General features: G+C 41.2%; 1 protein-coding gene across 1 annotated transcript in view; it reads right to left on the minus strand.

Annotated features, from left to right (window-relative positions):
* RHOJ (ras homolog family member J) overlaps window positions 1-12,752 on the minus strand; it is a 79,605-nt gene extending 66,853 nt beyond the window's left edge. Inside the window, exon 1 of the mRNA XM_044230395.1 lies at window positions 12,066-12,752. Coding sequence (XP_044086330.1) covers window positions 12,066-12,447 — 382 coding nt within the window. The 5' untranslated portion in view covers window positions 12,448-12,752. The remainder of the gene's footprint in view (window positions 1-12,065) is intronic.
* Between the last annotated feature and the right edge of the window lie 8,380 nt (window positions 12,753-21,132).

Below are 21,132 nucleotides of genomic sequence, written 5' to 3' on the forward strand. Positions count from 1 at the left end.
AACATAGAAAATTATCCTGACTATTCACTAACTTCAGTGTAAGTGCAGTGGTTAAGGCTGTGAGACTCTCCAATCTCGTTCGTTCATTCATTCATTCATCCAACATTTCTGAGTGTCTGTTGTATCATAGGCTTATCCCCATTGGGGCATAAGAGAAAACAAGACAGAAAGAAGCTTGTCTTTGTGAAGTGTACATTCTTGAGGGAAGTAAGAAATGGACAATTAAATAAACAAATAAGACAGTAATTACAGAGGAAATAAATAGGTCTTGAAAGGAATCCTTATTTAATCTGAGTGGTCTGGCCTCACTGACAAGATAACATTTGAGCTGATAGATCTGAATCCTTTCTGCCACTTCCCAGCCTTGTGATGTTGGACAGGTGACTTCTCTGAGTTTCAGTTTGCTCATCCATGAAATGAAGATACTTACCACCTAGAGAAATTATGGGGCTCAAAGAAGTAAGCAAAAGCAACACAGGGATAGACACATATTAAATATTTAGCTAAAGAGTATTAATGAATTATGATTATTTTTTTAAACAGATTTTATTTATTTGTCAGGGAGAGAGAGAGAAAAAGAGAGAGAGAGAAAGAGCACAAGCAGGCAGAGGCAGAGAGAGAAGTAGCCTCCCTGTTGAGCAAGGAGCCCGATGCGGGACTCGATCCCAGAACCCTGAGATCATGACCCAAGCTGAAGGCAACTGCTTAACCAACTGAGCCACCTAGGTGTCCCTGATCATTATTATTATTTTTTTAAACATGGGGCTTGAACTTACAACCCTTAGATCAAGACCTGAGCTGAGATCGAGAGTCGGAGGCTTAGATAACCGAGCCACTCAGGTGTCCTGCAAATTGTTATTTTTACTAATCAGCTGTAGGTATTCCTGCAAAAGGATCAGGAAGCAATTTTGTTCACTATGTTACGTTCTGCTCAGGCCACACAGAACATTGTTTCTCCCCTGTTGGCAAGCAGAATCACATTCTGAGGCTTGATTTGCTAATCTGTATTAAACAGCTGGAGAAACTCCAAAGGAAGGCTCAGTCCCCACTAGCAGGACTGTTTGTCAACCGGTTGGCCCCGTAAGGGTACCTGAGTCCCAGTTCTGAGATTTCTGCCTCCCCCAGAACTGACGTGCTCTGTCTTTCAGGAACAAGATTCTAGCCCAAGGAGAAGCCTTTCAGGATGCTCAGTAACTGTATTTTAAGAGGTTTACGATCTTTGTTTCTCCCAAATGTAGGTCAAAGTGTGAAGAACAGAAGGATTGGCTGAGGGGAAACAGATGTTTATGTTCATTTCGTAATCATAGGACTGGGTGGATGTGGAACAGTACAGAGCATCCAAGACATCCAGAGCTACACCAAAACCATCCCAAGGGTCCCCAGCTCCTTCCTGTTTTTTGAGACTCCTTTGCTTCTTCCCCTGAGAGGGAGGCATTCTCCAGTTTCTCTCAGTGAAGGTCTCCCGGTCAGGCCAATGCTTGTTTTCCAGACAGCAGGCTCCGTGAACAGAGAGATTCAGGTGTGGGCTTTTGTCAGTCACGGCCAAGGCTTTTCTCCCAGCAACTGGTGCTTGGGGCACCCTAATTTGCTTAGTTAGCCTCCTTTCTGCTGTCTTACACTTCTTGCTCCTCTCTGTTCTGAGCTCTGAGGCTTCCCTGCTCTCCCTGCCCCAGCCCTCTCTCAACACTTTGAGTCTCAGCCTTGTGCATTCTCTTTCTTCCAGGATCTCTCTACGCCCAGCCTTGACAGCAGATCTTTGATGAGAGCACTCTGGTCCTCAGTTAGGAATTTGCTAGTTTTTTCTGAGAAGTTCTAAAGGCCTTTTCTGTTTTACACAACTTTCCTTGTCAAAAACTCCCCAGGTCAAGAAATTATATATGTGGATATGTATTTTTAAAGTTGCTTTTTACTAGTTGATGTTTTATCATAGAACTATCCCTCTTGACTTGATTTATAGGCACCTTATAGTATAAAGAAAGGTTTTCTGAACTTGCTAAATTACTTTAGATTGAACTATATGACCTTATGATATCCAAAAGATTTTGAACTGTAAAATGGCTGTTTCATGGGTTCCATCTAATAAAAAACTCTTAGGATGCTTGTTGAAATTTAGATTTCTTGCTCTTTCTCTCAGTGGCTTTGATATAGTAGACTAAGGCTATGGTGAGGACTAAAAAATATGCATTTTCAACAAGTAGGCTTTTCTTATGAGCAGGCAAGTTTGGGAAATAGAAGTATGTCATATATAGCAGAATAGATACCTCATTTAATATGGTGTTTAGGGCAGTTAGTATCATTTATGTGGGTCTACTGTATTTGGTATAAAAAATTTCAACTTAGTGATTATAGTAAAGATTACTAGAGTCCATTAAAATCTGTTCACCTTTTATTTGGGCATAAAGCTAGACTCATCATTATGTGTGGCCTGAGGTCTAACTTCGCTGTAATGAAGTGTGAACAGAAGTGATCCACGTCACTTGTGGCTCTGGCCCACCCCGTGGCCCTTTTCTGAATTCCTCCCTATTTTACCTTCCACTCTCTCAATACATGGCCCTATGAAGCCCCAGGTAAAGAGCAGAAACACAAGGTGGAAAAAAGTCAATCCTTGAATGGCCACATAGAGCAGAACCATCTCATTAACACAAACATTTGCTTAGCCTTTTATATGAACAAGAAATAGAATTCTGATAGTTTGAATCATTACATCCTTGAGTCTATTTGTTACAGCCTCCTAGTCTATTGAGTGTGTTGTCATTATAAGAACCTAAAAAAACAAAAAGCAAAAACAAAACTGTGCTGTTGACTTAGCTGTTCAGTGGCAAGTGGTAAGAAAACAGAACAGTCTGAAAGATCAAGATTTATGCTTTCCCGTGGCAAGACTGGAGTTTTGCAAAACTGTTACCTGTGAAACCTGGAAGGTAAACTGAGTTCCTATAATGTCCATAGCACTCAAAGGAAAGCCTAGGGAAAACTGGAATGTTATTGTATGTTAATTGTTACTTATTGTATTTAGCAAGGTGTTCCAAGAAAAAAAAGCTGAATTGGTTATTTTTTTAAAGCAGAGATTGATAGAACACAGGTATTGATGGACTTAGATTTATAAAACTGATTATTTTTGGATTCCACAAATAGAAGATACTATTAAAGGAGCCACGAATGTCCACTTCTCTGTTTAAGCAGGAGAATCAGTTCTGTGTCAAAAAGAAGATTGCTTGCATCTAAGCCTACTGGTTCATATGGACTCTTGGTGGCTATTGTTAATTTGAGGGGGAAAGAAAGACATTGGGTAAAGGAGGCAGACAAAGTATGTTTAAGAAGTATGTCTAAGGGAGACATACTTTGGTCTTGGATGTGGTTATTGGGCCATGGAATTTACCAGAAACCTGGTAAGTTTTTGAGGCTTGTGTTTCCACAGAAATGCCAGACTTGGACTGAATATGCTTATAGGTACAAAATAACACAGAGCCCCTAAATTGTAGAAGCAAGAAGCAGGCTGTGAAAGTGTAGTCCCCAAGGAAAACATGCTCCCAAAGGCCTACTTGAGTTGTGTGTCATGGAGAGCAGTGGATGAACAAGAAGCTCCCAGACCTGAGCCAGGAAACGCCAAGACTAATGGATGCAAAGTCAAGACTGAAGGAAGCCTGAATTTCTCCTCTGGAGAAGAGCGTCTGGACCAATTCAAGAAACTTCTTCCATTGACAGCCCAGAGGGTCTTCCCAATGTTTGCTATCAGGATTCTGTTATTGCCCTGTACCCCCCATTCTTTCCTTTTCTGAAGGGGTTTTGGGTATTTTGGTTATTCCATCCCTGTTCTACTATTGTTTAAGGGGCAGTTATGTAAATGGGGCAGATGGTGACCGTCCCAGCAGACCACCGGGAGCCACGTCTCCATCAGATGGAAAGAGCTGTGCATCACCTGTAAACACTGGACTCTGACTGGATGCGGTGACAGAATGGGAGTCTGGGTGGTCCCTCTGTGGAAAAGGGCAAGTTGGTTTCACATGGGGGAAAAGTGTGAAGGGATATTTAGTGGCTGGAGAGCCTGATAGAAGCAGAGATGCCTGGTCTCCACTGAAATCTGTTCTTCCCTCTGTGGGGTCTATGGGTGGGCTTCCTGTCCCAGCCTCTCTTGACTGAGGCCTGGCCTTGGACTCATTTATAAGTCATCTGGAGTGTGACTGGAAATGACATCTGTCACTTCCAGGCATGGCCCATAAAACTTTCCATTCGAGTTGGTCTGTGTTCTTTCTCATTAGGCTGGTTGGATGCAGATAACTGTGAGATCCCAGGGGATGGCCAGATCACAAGATGGAAGGAGCCCGGTTGTCTACATGACTAAATGGAGGGAAACTGCTCCGTTGACTCGAATCCTTGCCCAGGACCATAACATTAGCAAGAAACACCCTGACATGCTGTTAATCCCTTACATGTTCAGGTTCGGTTAGTATACCCTAACAGTGGCTTTTTGATTAATGTTAATAGCTATAAAACTCTAGACTGCTTCTGTTGTTTGTTTGCTGCTTCTTGGCCTCCATTTACTCCTTTGCAAGTCATTTAACAACCTTGGGCATATTTGTTAATATCTTTGTAGCTTTATTTCCTCATCAGTGAAATTGGGAAAAGAACACACCCGCAAGATCATTGCGAGAAAGCAGGGAATTGATGTATGAAAATACCTCAAACGTGCCTGAACTATTGCAAAGACTCTGGAAGGGTACAGCTACTGTCATTATTGTTAATACATAAACTAGTGAAACTAGAGTTTCATAATTAACACTACTGCACCGCTTGTTGGATCATACTGGCCGTAAGGAGAAAAGCACCAGAAACAAGAGCTGTTGTTCACAACTGAGACAAAACCAGGTGGATACACACGAATCAGGTCCTTTTGTTTCATGAAAATTGGACACAATCAAGAAGCTGGTGGACTTCAGAGCTTTTAGGAACAATGCCAGGCCACACTCTGACTCACAGTTGGTCTCTATTGAATTCATGATGGAATTTATCCAGAGTGCATTACACCCGGGAAAATTAACTGTTTGGATTCTGCTGACTAACCCAGTGGGTGGCATGGATTTTTGTACATGGGTAGGGTCTCCCTTATAGGCTCTTGTAATCTTGTGCTCAGGATTGATGAGGGAGACTGTTTCTTTTGATTTGTGTTGCCTGTCCTTTCCCAAGGGGCCTTATATTCATTTGCCCATCTTCATGCTGCCTATGTAAAACAAGCCAACTGTACCCAAAACATAAATGTCCAATGTGCTGGGCCATCCCTGAGCCAAATTTGCTATTTGTCTCACACTAAGAGGGAGAAATGGCAGATTTTGAAAAAGCTATTCCAGAAATAAAAGCCCAGCCTCCTTGGGCAGGTCAGTAGTAAAATTTATGAAGGATTTCCTAGCCTGGACATGAAGGGAGTCAGGCCATGTGGAACTAAGAGTCTTGGTCACAGGGAGCCTGTCCACTGAAGCCTGAACTGGTCTCGCTCCTTGGTTTGCTGCCAGCTAAAATTGGAGTGCAGGATGGCTGGGAACTGTAGATGCTGTTTCTAGTCCTGGGAGCCTGGTTGTTTTTGGATCACAGATATTTAATTTTCTTTATCCCTCTTCTATTCTCCTTTCTTACTCCCAAGAGCTGCAGCTCACAATTCACCATCCCTATAGTTTGCTTTGGCTTTGGGAGTGTAATTTACACCCTTGAAGCCTATGAATGTGCTTGCTTCCAGAAACATCTCAGGGTGGAAGGAACCGTCCATGTATTTCCTGCCACTGCACCTTTGGTGTGGCCTCCACGGGTCCATAAAAAGCATCAGCCACACATTATGCCCCCTCAAAAGGAGATATTGGGGGGTTGGATACCTACAAGATTTTGTGTTTTTGAGCATCATTGCATTTAGAAGGAACAGAGTGAGTGAGTCCACTGGTCCGTTCTTGTCTCCTCTTAGACAAACTTCTTTTATATTTTCGTCTAAGGTTAAAATCTGGTGATTTAGTTCGTAATCCCATGAGAGTTGTTTCAGGTTTCCTTTTGGCTTACAGAAAAGGAATCTCTTCCATTCTCTAGAGACTCTTCAGCTGTCTTCAGGAAGAGCAAAAGAGAAACTGCTAAGTAAATATTCCCAAATGGGTAGAACTATGTCACAAACCTTTATAGGCTCGGGTTTGGTTTTATTCACTTTGTATTATTTTGTGTTATTCCCTCTCCTTCCCTTCCCTGGTGGTTGGACAGTTTCCCCTCCTGCTCTGGCCGTTAAGGTTGTGATTAAGTCTACCTTGGACAGGTTACCATTTAATTAGGTGAAAAAGTTAGACTTGACTTTCAGCTCTCTGTGAAAACGACTTCCTTTTACATCTCACTCAGCTGATAGAACAACTAGATTTTCTCCCCCCTTTCCATGAATCGTATGAATTTCCTGCATAGGTGGCTGCATTTGCAAATAGTGAATTCAAAAATGAATTTTGAAACACAGATCGTTTTTTTGACAAATTCTGCGAGGGGTAGTGATAGAAGAAAAAGCCACAGAAAAAATCAGTTCTAGGCCAGAGGCTGATGGAGGTGGTAAATGAGGTACACCGTGCACAGGTTCCTACTCGGACAGGCTTATCTGACATACCTGTGTACATGAACATACAAAGCATGGACATAATCTAACTTGACACACAAGCTAACAAAACACAAAATGGAAGTGCTATCTTGATGTCCTACGTTACGGGGAACATCACTGGATAATATTTCATCAGCAGGGGGGTCTGTCACAAAACTCAAAGTTCAAGATAAGATAAAGATAGAAGACGTGTGATTGTTTTATGGGAAGTTGTGAAAGCTCTAAAGGTTCTTAGGGCATCTGGCATCACCCTAGAAGGGAATAGGAAGCAGGGCCCAGTGAGGTTTCTCAGGCTCCCTTGTTGAAAGATGAGTGGCCCTATCTACTTTCATCTTGCTCTCCCTAATTTTTAGTCCTAGCCCTTGGTTGAACTTGGGGTCACTCTGAAGCATGCTCTGTATATAAGAGCTGTAAGTCTTTGAGGGGGCCTCTCAAAATTTTGGTAGGCTTTTGAATATAATGTTTATGGGGCAATTTGCAGCTCATCTGTTTCCAAATGAAATTTACGTATTGCAGAGTTACATTATTCAACAGATGTGACATTGGCTGCTTGGGTCAAGAAAATTCAATGCTATGTTACAATTCCACTAGAGATAAAATAATATTTGTGAACAAAATAGTTCAAAAATGGAATATATCTAATTCTAAACATATTCCTTCCTAAAGATTGGACCAATAGCTTGTTCATTTTTTCAGCAATTTCAATGGACCAGAAATTACCTAAGCACTGGACAGGGACAATGATGATTAAGACATACCAGTTTATTTTTTCAATAACTATTGAGAGTCTACTGTATGTTGGAGTCTTTTTTAAAAGCTGGAGATAGAGCATTGAACAAGACAAAGTCCTTGTCCTCATGGAATTCACATTCAAGTGTGGAATAAAAATGGTAAGCAAATAAATAGAAGTATAATGCCAGCAGTGTGAAATGTTTCAGGTGGGTAGCAGGGTAAGTGGTTAAAGAGTGACTCTGTGTGTGTTGGTGTTCTTGCATGTGGATGTATTAAGTAATGTGGTCAGTTGAAGCTGAAGAGGCTCTGCGGGAACAGTGTCAGGCTGGGGGAAGGACCAGTGTGAAGTCTTCAAGGAAAGTGGGATATCAGTGTGTGTGAGGCATACCACGTTGCCTGGTATGGCTTGAGCAGAATAACTGAAGAGAAGAGTTAGGAGATGGGGTTAGAAAGATGACAGGGACCAAGTCATGGCGGGCCTTGTAGACCATGATGAATGATGGAGTCTGAATGTGAAGGGATTAGAGGAATTGGGCTGTGAATAGCCCTTGTGCCAGCTGTGTGGAGAACTGACTAAAGAGGGGCAAAGTTGGAAGCAGAGAAGTGAGAGGTGATTACAGTAGTTTAGATGAGACATGGTGGTGATTTGGACAAGAGTGAAGCAATGTAGGTGGTGAGAAGTGAAGGGGTATTTTGAATGTTGCACTGCTCGGTAGCAGGAAGGAATAATAATGAGTGGTTTGAATGGAGAGCCTGGGGGTATTGTCATAGGAAGAAAGGAGTCAAGGATAATACTGAAGTTTTTGTTCTAAGCAACTGGGTGCAAGACGGTTGTCATGTACTTGTATGGGGAAGTCTGGGGAAAGACTAGAGTAGTGGAGTTAGAGAATTTTGTTTTAACCAGTTAAATTGGAGATGCCTATTAGATATTCAGATGGACAGTTGGATATATGAGGCTGGGTCTCAGGGGGAGTATTGGGACCAGAGATATAAATGTGTATATAAATAATAATTAAAGCCATGAGACTATACACAACCAACTTGGGTATGAGTGTAAACTGAGAAGATAACTGAAGGAATGAACACTGAGGTTTACCAACGTATATTCATTGGGAAGAGACAGAGTAGGCAGCAGAGGATATGGAGAGAGATATGCCAGCAAGCAGCCAGGAGAAACCCTTATCCCAGAAACCACGCAAAGGAATAGTAATAAGCCATCAAAAAGCCTCCAAGCCATCCAGTAAGATGAGGGCTGAGAACTGACATGGGATTTGGCAAGACACAACCTTCTCCCTGAGCTCAGAGCATAGTGGGAGTGGGAAAAACCAGAAAACAAATAAATTGCTCTACATGGAGGAAGCTGTCTTCTAGAAATGTAAAGAAATTTCTGGAGATGGGTTGAAGATGAAGCAAGGACCTCTCCTTATGGAGTTAAGGGGGCTTGGAGGGGAAGAATGCCTGGAGGAAAGATGCCTGCAAGAGATGTGCTTTTGGGCAGAAGGAAAAGAACTAAGATTCATAAAATTTCAATATTTTTTTCTAGTTCGTTCTTTTTTTTTTTTTTAAGATTTTATTTGTTTATTTGACAGACAGAGATTACAAGTAGACAGGCAGGCAGAGAGAGAGAGAGGGAAGCAGGATCCCTGCTGAGCAGAGAGCCCTATGCGGGACTCGATCCCAGGACCCTGAGATCATGACCTGAGCCGAAGGCAGCGGCTTAACCCACTGAGCCACCCAGGCACCCTCTAGTTCGTTCTTATTTATTTTTCTTACAATCACTCCTTCAAAACCGATATTTCCCCTCTCAGTTTAATATCCCTCTACTATTACTGCATGCATATTTGTCAGTTATCAATACACGTGATTACTATATTATAAGGGCATTACATGCATTTCATCACTTCCTACTCCATTTGGAGGATACTTTTAGAATTGTATTTTTCTTTGTTGTAGTCTCTATCTTTTTATTTTGAGGGGGAGGGGCAGAGGAAGAGGGAGAGAGAGAATCTCAAGCAGGCTCCATGCACAGTGTGGAGCCTGATGCGGTGCTTGATCTCATAACCCTGAGATCATGACCTGATCCAAAAATCAAGAGTTGGACGCTTAACTGACTAAGCCACTCAGGCAACCCTGTAGTCTTTATCTTTTAACTACATTTTAATTTCCTTTCATGACTGTGTGCAAACATAGAAAACGTATTCTTAACAATAATAGCTGCTATGTACCTAATACTGACCATGTGTGAGGCGCTGTTCTAAGAACTTCACATGTATTAATTTATTTGTTCTTACAAACACTCCTGATACTTCTGTTGTTGTTGTTGTTCTTCTTCTTCTTCTTTTTTTGTGTGTGTGATAACTGAGGGACAGAAAGATTAAGTAACTTATTCAAGGCCACACAGAGGTGGCAGTGCCAGTATTGGGACTAAGCTCTCTGGCTTCAGAGCCCACCATCTTGAGCAATATGTAAAGTATGCGTCCATCCTTATTTTTGTTATAGCTCTACTTTCCTGGGATGGGCAGCTGTTCGGGAAAAATCTTCAAGGGACAGTCTCTTGTAGACTTTGGCTGCAATTTCCTAAAGACTCAGGAATTCAGTTGCTGCTTGTGATTTCAAAATGTGCCCGTAGGACCCAGGGACTGGACACGGGCTACTTGTCCACATCAGGGAAGAGAGGTAAAACCATAGAGTAGCCAAAATCTTTAAGGTGCTTTGATTCTCAAATAGCAGTAATATATACACAATTGAAATATTCCATCCTAGTGGAATCTAGGTGGTAGTTCAGCCTTTGTTTGATCTCAGATATTTTTTATAGGCTGACTGAATCCCTGAGGATGGTTTTATCCTTTTTTCTTATACTAGGCTGATAAGTGGTTCAACTAATAGGTGGGGATCAGGATACATCATTTCCAAAAGCACTTGAGGCTTCTCCCTTTAGTAAATTTTGGGCCCCACCTTTGATCTAAAAGTTTTTGAAATTAGGTAGCAGCCAGTTTTCCTTTCCTGGCAGAAAGAGGGTGTAGAATAAATAACTTTTGCTAAGATGTTTCCATGTCAAGTATCTTAGTAACTTAAATTCCCAGACCTCTTAATCTTATTAGTTTTTTTGTTTTTTTTCCTCTCAGAGTGAAAATTTTCTGTTTTCTTTATTCTGTTCTCATTTAAATGTTCTTCTCCGGGCACAGTCATTATATTTTCAGAAAAGTTTAGAGCCAGACTTAAAATTTGCTCTTAATTTTTACAAATATATAAAAAAAAAAACCAAAAAAACCAACAAACCTGGGAAGTGCATACTATTTTCACTGTGGTATGGTGTACTCTCCCAATCTCCTATGTAATATTGTCATAAAACATGTAACTGTAGGAAAAGGGGGGACTTAGGTGATTGTTTTGCTCTGGAAAAGAAGCTACTTCCTAACAGAGGGAGGATTTCAAATGGCCACATAGCAAAGCCAACATTCACACAGGTTTCCTGTGGGCCACTTCCCCTCTGCTGAACCTGACCCAAAGCCAAGGTAAAAGAAGGGGGAATTTTCTCTTATGGAATCTCAAATCTCTGATAACTCACCAAGCTGATCACTCTGTTAAAAAAAAGTTATAAAATTAGTTTACTATAAACTTGAAGAATTTCATGAACTTGTTTTTGAGGAACAGTAAGATTTGCTTTGGAAATTGAGAGAAAAAGTAAGAATGAAAATGGAAAAATTGATGGGGCACCTGGGTGGCTCAGTTGGTGAAGCATCTGCCTTTGGCTGAGGTCATGATCCTGGGGTCCTGGGATCCAGAAACCCCTCAGCTCCCTGCTCAGTGGGGAATCTGTCTCTCTCTCTGTTCCTCTCCCTCTGCCCCCTCCCTGCTTGTGTTCTTTCACTCTCACTCTCTCAAATAAATAAGATCTTTAAAAAAAAAATGGACAAATTGGGATAAACTATAACATTGACAAGTACACCTACAAACTTTAGAACACTCAAAAAACATAAGTAACCGAAAGGAATAAGTTGTGACTACTGTATTTTAACTGTCATGCCTTAAAATACTTTATACCCAATTTAATCCTCTTCTGGATATACTTTAAAATGTTTCAAATTTTGTTTTAATCTTTATTTTTACTTTAAAAACATTAATTAAAAATGTGTCTTTGAATTCAAGATGCAGACTGCCTAATAGATACTTAAAACCTTTAGTACTCCCCCCATCCCAGCTACAGCCCCAGGAAAATAAAAGTACAGTAGTACAGCCACTGATTTTTATAGAAAAATGAGTGTTCTAGCGTTTGTTGATCTTACCATTTCATTTATGAATGGCATGAGATAAATAGATGAAAAGCGGCAAAGATATTTCTTTCAGTAGTTGTGTAGTGAGTGGTGCTTTAAAAAAAAAAAGTTGCAGTAGTGTTGCAGTTACACTACATTTTAGGATGTTCCCATAAAAAGTTACGAATCTTCCCAAGAACGTTGAGTGAGATCTCTGTCCCCAAAGCCTGGAGGGGCAGTTCAGGGTATTTCCCCAGTGTTAGTCATTTGATTTAAGGAAGAAAAAATATGAGGATATCAATGGACGGACAAATTGTCCTAACCGTCCACCAGAGACCTTGGTTGTGTGTGTTCTGCTCTGTGACCTGGCAGCTGCCAGGCCTGCACCCGAGACGGCTGCCCCGAGAACTAAAGCTGGGGTGTGGCCGCCCGCAGCGTGCACCCAGTCCCCTGCCGGGTTCTGCTCCTTCCCTTACCTGCATAGTGGTCAAACACGGTGGGCACGTACTCCTCTGGGAAAGCGTCGTTGGCGTAGCTCATCAGCAGGCAGGTTTTCCCCACGGCGCCGTCCCCCACCACCACACACTTCAGCATCTTCTTCTCCTCCGTGCCCCCGCAGCCACAGCTGCTGTCACCTCCCTCTGTGCAGCTCATCCGGGCGGCTCCAGCTGCTGAGACTGGGCAGTTGCTGTGGTTTCTCCTGCTTCTCCCCAAGCCCATGGAGCGCGGGAAGCGAGTGAGCAGCGGACTGGAGATCACTCTGCCTTCTTTGGGGTGCCTGGGGTCCCAGGGACCTGTCCGAGGCAGCTGGCACATGCCCTCATGCTTACCATCCTGTTCAAGAAAGGTAGCACACATTTGGGAGAACGATTAAAAGCATCTGTCCCCTTTTCCCTCTAGTTTGAGTTAAGAAACCCTCATTTTTCTCTGAATTCTAGGGGCTTCCTGGCAGTCTAGAAATTTCAACAGCCCGAGGGTTTCGCTCTGCCCTTCCCCTCTCCAGCCTGACTGAAGACACGGAATTCTGCTAAATCTTCCCCCTTTTCCACTTCACATCTAACATGGAGGGAAGCTGGGCTTTTTAATGGAGTTTTCCCTTGCTTCCTCCAGCTTGCCGAGTATCAGGAAATCATGGGTTTCCTGCTGCATTCCATATTAGGATCAGTGGGCTGGGGAAGGCTGCAACAATGGGAGCTCTGTGTGTGTGTGTGTGTGTGTGTGTGTGTGTACTTGTGGGGAACGCTGCCAGGGCATGGAGTGGGAAAACACTAGGGGTCCCACTGCAGACTCAAGCTGTCAGACTTCCTGTTTCATCTGCTGGGGAGGCTGTTTGCCTGGGGACGGGATGGAAACTGGCGAGTGCTGTCTGCCACAGAACCAGAGGGAATGGTTTAAGTGAGCAGAGAGAACCAGCCGTTGTAGGATAACATATGACATCATCCCTCCCTGAGTCACCAGTGAAAAGCTCTGCGAAGTAAAAATGGACAGTTCTTCACATACTTAAATGAGAAACTTTAGGCAATTCATCCAGGCGAGAGAGAGAGAGAGAGAGAGAGAGAGGAAAACCTTCCAGCATTACACTGTTTCGAAGGAATACATTCTTATAGATCATAAGTTTAACACACGTGGTCAGTTTACGAGCTGCCACATTTAGGCACAACGCTCAGAAGTGTACTGCAGACACAAACATCTTTATGGTCGGAGCACATAAGAAATCAACCAGACGTGGGACGTTTGCATCTTCTTATTAGCAATTAAACACACTTGTGCTTGGCTCACGGTCTTGGAAATGAAAGTATGTGGGATGGCTGTGTTGGTTTGCTTCAGGTGCCCTAATGCTGCCCTTGCTTGGATGGTTCCCTTTGTGATTTACTCCTATCCCCTTGGGTCAGCCTGGTCCTCTGCCATTACTAAGGGAGCCACTGGCAGCTAATTTATTTATCTCTTGGTTTGCTCAAAATGAAGTTCCTCTGAAGCCCTGTGTTTGAGTAATGCACTTGGTCTTGGAGAAGAAGTGGAACTCTGCAAGTGATTTTGAGAAATGGATCAAGACTTTTTTGATAGGGGAGTCTCAGTTAATTTGAGATTTGTGAGCACTTATTTTCAAGCATTTAGATTACCCAATTGATTTGAGGAGGTTTTCTTGTGTGTGGGGAGAAGATGGGGGAGATGTCTGTTTTAATAGGTGGCTAACAATAATATACATAATATAGTAATATACAGTAATATAGGATATTAATATCATGTATATATATAAAATGCTACATGCATATACATACATACATACATAACATATATATGCTACAGTGTAACAGATAGAACCCCAGATTTATTCTGTTTTAGATTATAGTAACATTCGCTATTGGGCTTGGTATCCCGGTATTTTTTGCCTAGGCGGTGTTCCCATAACAAACCAGTCCCGAAGCATAATTATTTTAAGTAACACGTGTGTTTCTTGCTCACATTATTGTCCATTTTGCATATTTTTGTCTCATTCAGGGATCTGGGATGGTGGAGCATCCACAATAAGAACATGATGACCCCTGTAGCAGAGGAAGAGATTAATGTGGTCAAGTGGCATTGGTTCCTGAAGCACTGTTCTCGAGGTGACATTTCTTCTTGCATTTATCGGCCAGAGCAAGTCACATACCCTGCTAGCTAGGTTCAACAAGATCAGAAGTATAGTCGTACCATGTGCTGAGAAGGAGGGAACTAAATATTGGTGAACAGCCTGAATAGTTTAGAGGTAGTTCGGATCACAGAGAGAGTTTAGTTATTGAGATTACGTTAGCAGTATGAAAGTTGTGAATTCTTTATGGTTCATGTCATTCAGGAGCATGAAGGCACCTATGACTGCATGTGTTCTAGATAATTTTATTTTCATTTAGTCTACCTGAAATACTGGGAATATGTGATAATAAGATTGCAACTTGAAAACTTATGTTTTTCTTCTAGAAAAAACCCTCAAGTGTGAAGGTGGCACAAATCTGGGCAGGGAGAGTGGTTGACAATGTCAGGAACCCCAAATTGAAGATGAACAAGACCACTTTGAGCACAGTGAGATGATAGGTGTTTGGCAGAACTTGGAAGGGGTTCTGACTTTGACATTGTCCCTGAGGTCAGGCAGTAAATATGGAATGGAATGAATATTCCCTTCAAATATGGAGTTCTCAAGCAATGGCTGGCCTCACCTGCACTCCTCCACCACAAATACACTTGAGCCCACTGAACACTTGGCCTAAGAAAAAACTGAGAAATTGGATTGGGTGAAATTTAGCTACATCTGTGTCTAACCTAAATCGTGTGTCATCACATATAGATATTTAAGTCCATGCCAGTTGGTATGTGACTACAAATTGGGACAAGAAGATGAGACCGGAAGCATCCACTGTGGTCCTTGACCTCTAACTCAGAGGACTGATACATCTACCAGATCCGATTGTATGCAAAGATGGGCATGGCAGTTAAGAAGGTTGGCTCCATCTCTGGAAATAAACTTGTTTCATCACTGTTTACTGCTTCCCCCTGCCAGACTGAATATTTATAAGAAAAAAAATGTTTAAGACATTCTATGGAAAATGGCAAAAGAGTTAAAATTTCAGTAGCTTGCTGATTCTGTGAGTCACTTTGTCCATGTGAGAATAAATCTTTTTAAAAATTAAAAGATGGCTCAAGCCAGAATAACAAAATTTAAAGAAAAAAAATGCGAAGATAGTTCAGCCTTATTTTTATAGGTCTCTGAGTCCATTGAACTATGACTGCTTCCTTGTCCAGGTAGAATAGTCAAGAATATGCTTTAATTCCAAAGATTTATAGTTAGGAATTTAGAAGTAGTATGAAAACCATGTGTTGAACTAGTCTCAACCAAATGCCTGTATTTTAAGGATCTTGGGCCATTTGAATGATCGAGTGGTGGTTTTGTAGCCATTAATTATTGGTTTACCTCGAGCACCAAGTTTACACAAACTTACCAGTACGTGGTGAAATCTTGTTGGGTGATATTTCCTGCTTTTTTCTGAGATCTCAATTCCTTGGCTCCCTCCTGTCCTTGGAGCTCTGGTTTCACACGAATTTTCCCAAATGCCAAGAGAGCATTTTTGTATAAAATTCTGACTTCTCTGATTGCTTTCAGTTTTAGTATGACTTCATGAAAGAGCCCAGATTTTTCTCCTCTATTTTTTTTTTCTTTTGTGCTTGAAACTAGAAGTTGCACAGGGAAATAAGGCAATTGAGTCAGATACTCTGATTCTGGATTAGCCTCTCCATAGGAGAATGTTTTGAATCCAGTCTTAGGAATGTGGGATGTGCTGTGGTTATGGTGATTCCAAAATGTTCAGCCCAGTCACGAGTCACCCCCTGTTCCATAGGAGGCCTTCTCTGGGGCTAAAGCGGAAGTCAGGCCTCTAGTGGAGGTGGGGAGGTGGGAGACTGAAAGGGGAAACATAGTTCTAGGAGTTCTGACCCAAATCTCCCACTAGACCTAACCCTTAAGATCAGTTGGACATTGCTAAAACTTAAAAGGCTGTCCTAGGACTGGCCTGGTCTGGAACAGCTGCTCCCCCAGAGGGATGAGTCGTCATGATCACGAACACACATGTATCTGTGTTTTTTTAATCTGTCAGACTACCTGTACTCAGCCTCAATTGCCCATGTTACAATCATATGTCATATGATACAGTGTGATAAGATATCATAATTATTTATCAAGTCTGCCAGTGCTTAAATGAGACCTCAGCTCTGATCTCAGATTTGGTGTTTGTGCCTGACAGGGACTGAGGAAAGATCTGGAAACTAAATCCCAGAGGGATAAGTGAAGAGTGAAGAAAAAGTAAACAGCTTCAAGCAAATCTATTAAAACCCCCAGGACAAAGGGAGGAAGACAAAGGCTTCTGTGATTGTAACCCCAGCAACCAAGGGCAGAAGGTAGGTGGAGTCATTCTGTGAAAGGACACAGGGCTTTCAGGTTGAGTGCCCTAGAAAAGACTCTCCTCTATTGTCAACAAGGAGAATTCTTGCAAAGTATTTATTTTCCATTCAATTTTATGAAATTTTCTTTTTTGTGAATTTTCTATTCACTATTGTGCTGACTTATTAAAAGTACCGTGAGTATTTCAACAATGCTAGTGGTTTTTAATTTGCTTCTTTTGTTTTTGATCACATTATATTTGGAAGTTATTTTGTACTTTTCCTTACTTTTTGGAAAATTGAAGAAATTGTAATCGATTTTGTGAGATGTATATTTCTTTTGTCTACTCTGAAGTTCTGAAGGTAACTTCTTTAGACCATAGTTTTGTATGATAAAATAATGTAATTTTTACTAACTTTATAATGAGAAAATTGGTAAAATGGTTTTGTTTTTGTAAATTTCACATATGCAAGCTTTTATCCAAAATTTATGTTTTTCTTTCATATTGAAAGGAAGGTGATCCTCCAACACTATGCACGTCTCCAAAGCATTCATGGCTAATTCCAATTATTGCAAACGCTCTGTACCATCGTATATTTGTTTTCTCAAATGTGGAGACTTTGTGATAATTGTTCTCCATTCTGTAGATGCCCAAGGTTTTTTTCTGTTGTATTTTTATTTTTATTATGTCTCAGAATTCTTCCAAACCTCAATTTCATTGAGTCTGGGAGGGAGTTTTTATAATCATTGAATACAACTTTTTAAACAATAAAGGAATTCTCTTTACAACGAGGCTCAGAGGCTGTGCCCTTTTCATGAATACTGTTGTTCACTCTGTAAAATGGCAACTGCTATTATTTACTGTTTGAATGATCACATTTGTTGCTTTTGTCAATCTTAGATATCTTTCATCTTTGGGGAATGGCACTCCAATTTTCCTTCTACCGTCTACCTATAGTCCAAGTTGTTCAGCTCAGGCTAATGCCACCTTCTAGGGTGGGATCAGGTACTTGATCTAGATTTGGCAAATAAGAATGATTTCTGGGGCATCAGCTGTTGCTCTCTAGAAATAGATGCTCTTCTCCCCTGGAATTTCTTTCACTAAGGATCACCAGGTGGAAATATCCGATCTCATGTTGATCATAATGATAATGATAAAGTAGTTTAAAAAAATTTTTTTTAGGGTAGGTTCTTTACCCAGCATGGAGCCCAACACAGGGCTCAAACTCACAACCCTGAGATCAAGTCCTGAGCTGAAATCAAGAGTGGGATGCTTAACTGACTGAGCCAGCCAGGTGCTCCCAGGAGCATACATTTTTAACTCATTTAATCTTCCCCCAAAACATATGAGGTGAATATTATTATTTCCTCCATTTTTATGATAAAAAACTGAGGCTGAGTGAGGTCAGGTGATTTGGTTAATGTCAAACAGCTAGGAAGTGGTGAATTGGGATTCTCAATCTGGCAGCCTGCTTCTAGAGCTCATGCTTTTCCCATTATATTAAAAAAAAAAACATGGCTGTTAAGAGAGAAAAATGGATTCTTGATCACATAATTTGAGCTCTTGGATCAAACTATTCCTGACAGAGCCCTGGGTTTCCCTTTTGAATGAACCGTTACATTAGCTTTTTGGCCTACCTTAATCTGGGATGGATTTCCCTTACTTATACTTGGAAGAGCCCAGATTCGTGCCTGAAAGAGCAATGAGGAGATCTTGGATAAACTGCCACATGATATTTGAGACAAGGCGTGTAGAGATGACTGGTTTAACAAAGTGTGAAATGTTGGAGTATCATTTCCTGCATTTGTGATTATAATTTGAGTTGAGTTGCTCTTCAAATTCGGCTTTTGAGTTTACATGTTTGCATTCAGTATGAACTGAATGTTCTCAAATTCACATATAGAAACTCATTGTGATGGGATTAGGAGGTGGGACCTTTAGGAAGTGATTAGTTCATGAAGGTGGGGCCCTTATGAATGGGATTAGTGCCCTTATACATGAGACCTCTGCTCCCTAGCCCTTTCTACCACATGAGGACACAGAGAGAAGACCATGGCTCATGAACCAGGAAGCAGGTTTCCAGATCCCAAACCTGCCAGCACCTTGATCTGGCTTCCCAGCCTCCAAGAGTGTGAGCAGTACATTTCTGCTGTTTATAACATTTGTGGTATTCTGTGATAGCAGCCCAAACGGACTAAGATACATGGTTAAGAACAGGATGCAAGACACTTAAGCCCCCATTTGTGCAGACTGAGGGAAACATGAAATAATAATTCTCTGTCTTCTAAATGAAACTATATTAATAATAGCTCTATAAATGTAGTCATGAATATATAAAAGAGTCAAGAAACAAAATTCGATCCAAACTAGCTTGAGCTAAAAGAGGCTTATAATCACATAACTGAACATTTGGGGGAAGCTGGCTTTGGGTTTGGCTGACTTAGGATTTATTGTTGCCACTAGGATTCATTCTTGGCTTCCTACTTCTGGGCGGGATCCATCTTCAGCATCTCCAGGATACTCCATAGCCACAACTGAGGTGAGTTTCACTTCTTTAATTACCTAGCCCGGTGGAGAGGACAGTGTGTGTCTCAGGATTTCCTACACAAGGACCAGCTTTCTCTCTGATTTGGGTTCAGTGATAATATGCTAATGGGTTTACACCAATCAGGTCCACACCAGGAGCCCACCAGGTTGAAATTGGAAGATGATGTTCAGAGAGGAAACTACAGATGTTGATGTGAGGAAGGGGAATAATAATAGTAGTAATAATAGTAAGATATAGTAATAACAATAGTACTATTTGTAGTTACAATGATAATAAGAGTCATGGCTAATAATACAGTACATAACATGTTGGTATTTATTAGTGTATTTAATCCTTACCATAACTGTATAAGTACCACTAAATTCTCAACTTGCAGAAAAAACAAGGAAAAGCTTTAAAAATACATATTCCTTGGGACGCCTGGGTGGCTCAGTTGGTTAAGCGGCTGCCTTAGGCTCACGTCATGATCCCAGCATCCTGAGATCGAGTCCCACATGGGGTTCCTTGCTCGGCAGGGAGCCTGCTTCTCCCTCTGCTTCTGCCTGCCACTCTGTCTGCCTGTGCTCTCTCTCTCTGACAAATAAATAAAATCTTAAAAAAAATACATATTCCTTAATTTTAACCATGTGTCTTGTTGATTATCTTTTATTAAGTATATCCTATTGACAGGATATTTGTATGACTTCCTGAATGGGGGATGGGGAATAGATGTTAATATATTACCCAGGAGCCAAACTTAAGGATCCTCTAGGGTTAAATGGAGATGTGTATTTATATTCCAAAATGTCTAAATATTACAAATGTATCTTCTCCTTTGTTTAAGCTGTAAAATATATTTTATTTGGAACATACCAGTATTCTTGTAATAGTATGTTTATAATACACCGTGATAGTGAAAGAAAAATTCTCATCTTATAGAAGAGGTAACGAAGACCCAGAGACAGGAAGTTTGCACAGCTAGGAGGTGGCAGAGCGGGGATTCCCACAGGCAGTCTGGCTAGGGAGCCCACACTGTTTACCTGGCTATGTTAAGAACGGATCACCGGTGGTGAGTCACAAACAAGGAGAGTCCTACACTCAACATCCACCCTCCAGTTAGAATCCTTGGCCTTTTAGGTGAGAGCTTGTAAAGCTGTAGCTATGTTCAGTGCTGTACTCTATAAGCTAAACCTCCTTTAGGCTGTTTGTGGTGAACCTGTAGGCCATGTGGGGCAGCGGATCTGTTTCTGAACTCTTGTACTTTAGGTCATTGTCAATACTCCTCTATTCTTACTGAAGGTGTTGATAAAGCACCGCTTGTCCTCGTGAATCACCTCTGCAGCTGATTTCAGTTTTTCCCCGAATCAAAGCGGACTGTCAAATACCCTTCTCCCCTGTTTGTCTTCATGGCTATCGTTTACATAATCACAACAGGGTCTCCTCCCCCTCCCCCTCCTCCCCCTCCCCCTCCTCCCCCTCCTCCTCCCTTAAAGATTTTATGTATTTGACAGAGAGAGAGAAATCACAAGTAGGCAGAGAGGCAGGCAGAGAGAGAGAGGGGAGGAAGCAGGTTCCTTGCGGTAGCTCCATGTTTCTTGATCTCATATAGAATGAGAGCCATCCAACCATTTGTTTGATTTAATGTTTGTTTCCTTTTTTTTTCTCCAGTAGATAAATTTGGCACATAATAGGAAACTTTTATTTCCTCCTCTTAGGTACTGAAGCTTATTTTCAGATAAGTTGCTGCCTTTGATACCAACTAGAAAAAAAAAAGAACTAAATATCCTTTTGCCCATCCTCTTCTTTCCTCCAGAATATATCTTGGCCATAACACATATTTTTAAAAAATTAGCTATTACATTCTCTATGCCATGAAAATCTAAGTTACTGTTACTAGGCCACACCAGCTTGATGAATAACATAACATCTTAGGAGAATAATTGTATTCATGTCTAATGTTCTTTTCTTCAGTTAGCATCTGTCTCCTTCACTTTTCTTAATATTTTTTACACCACTGGAATCAATAAAATGCTTAATCTTGAGTTAGTCTGGATTGAAGATATTTATAAAAAAAGTCAAAATTTTCTCTATGTCATTGGGAAAAGTTCC

This window comes from Neovison vison, chromosome 13 (assembly GCF_020171115.1).
Source record: "Neovison vison isolate M4711 chromosome 13, ASM_NN_V1, whole genome shotgun sequence".
NCBI lineage: Eukaryota > Metazoa > Chordata > Mammalia > Carnivora > Mustelidae > Neogale > Neogale vison.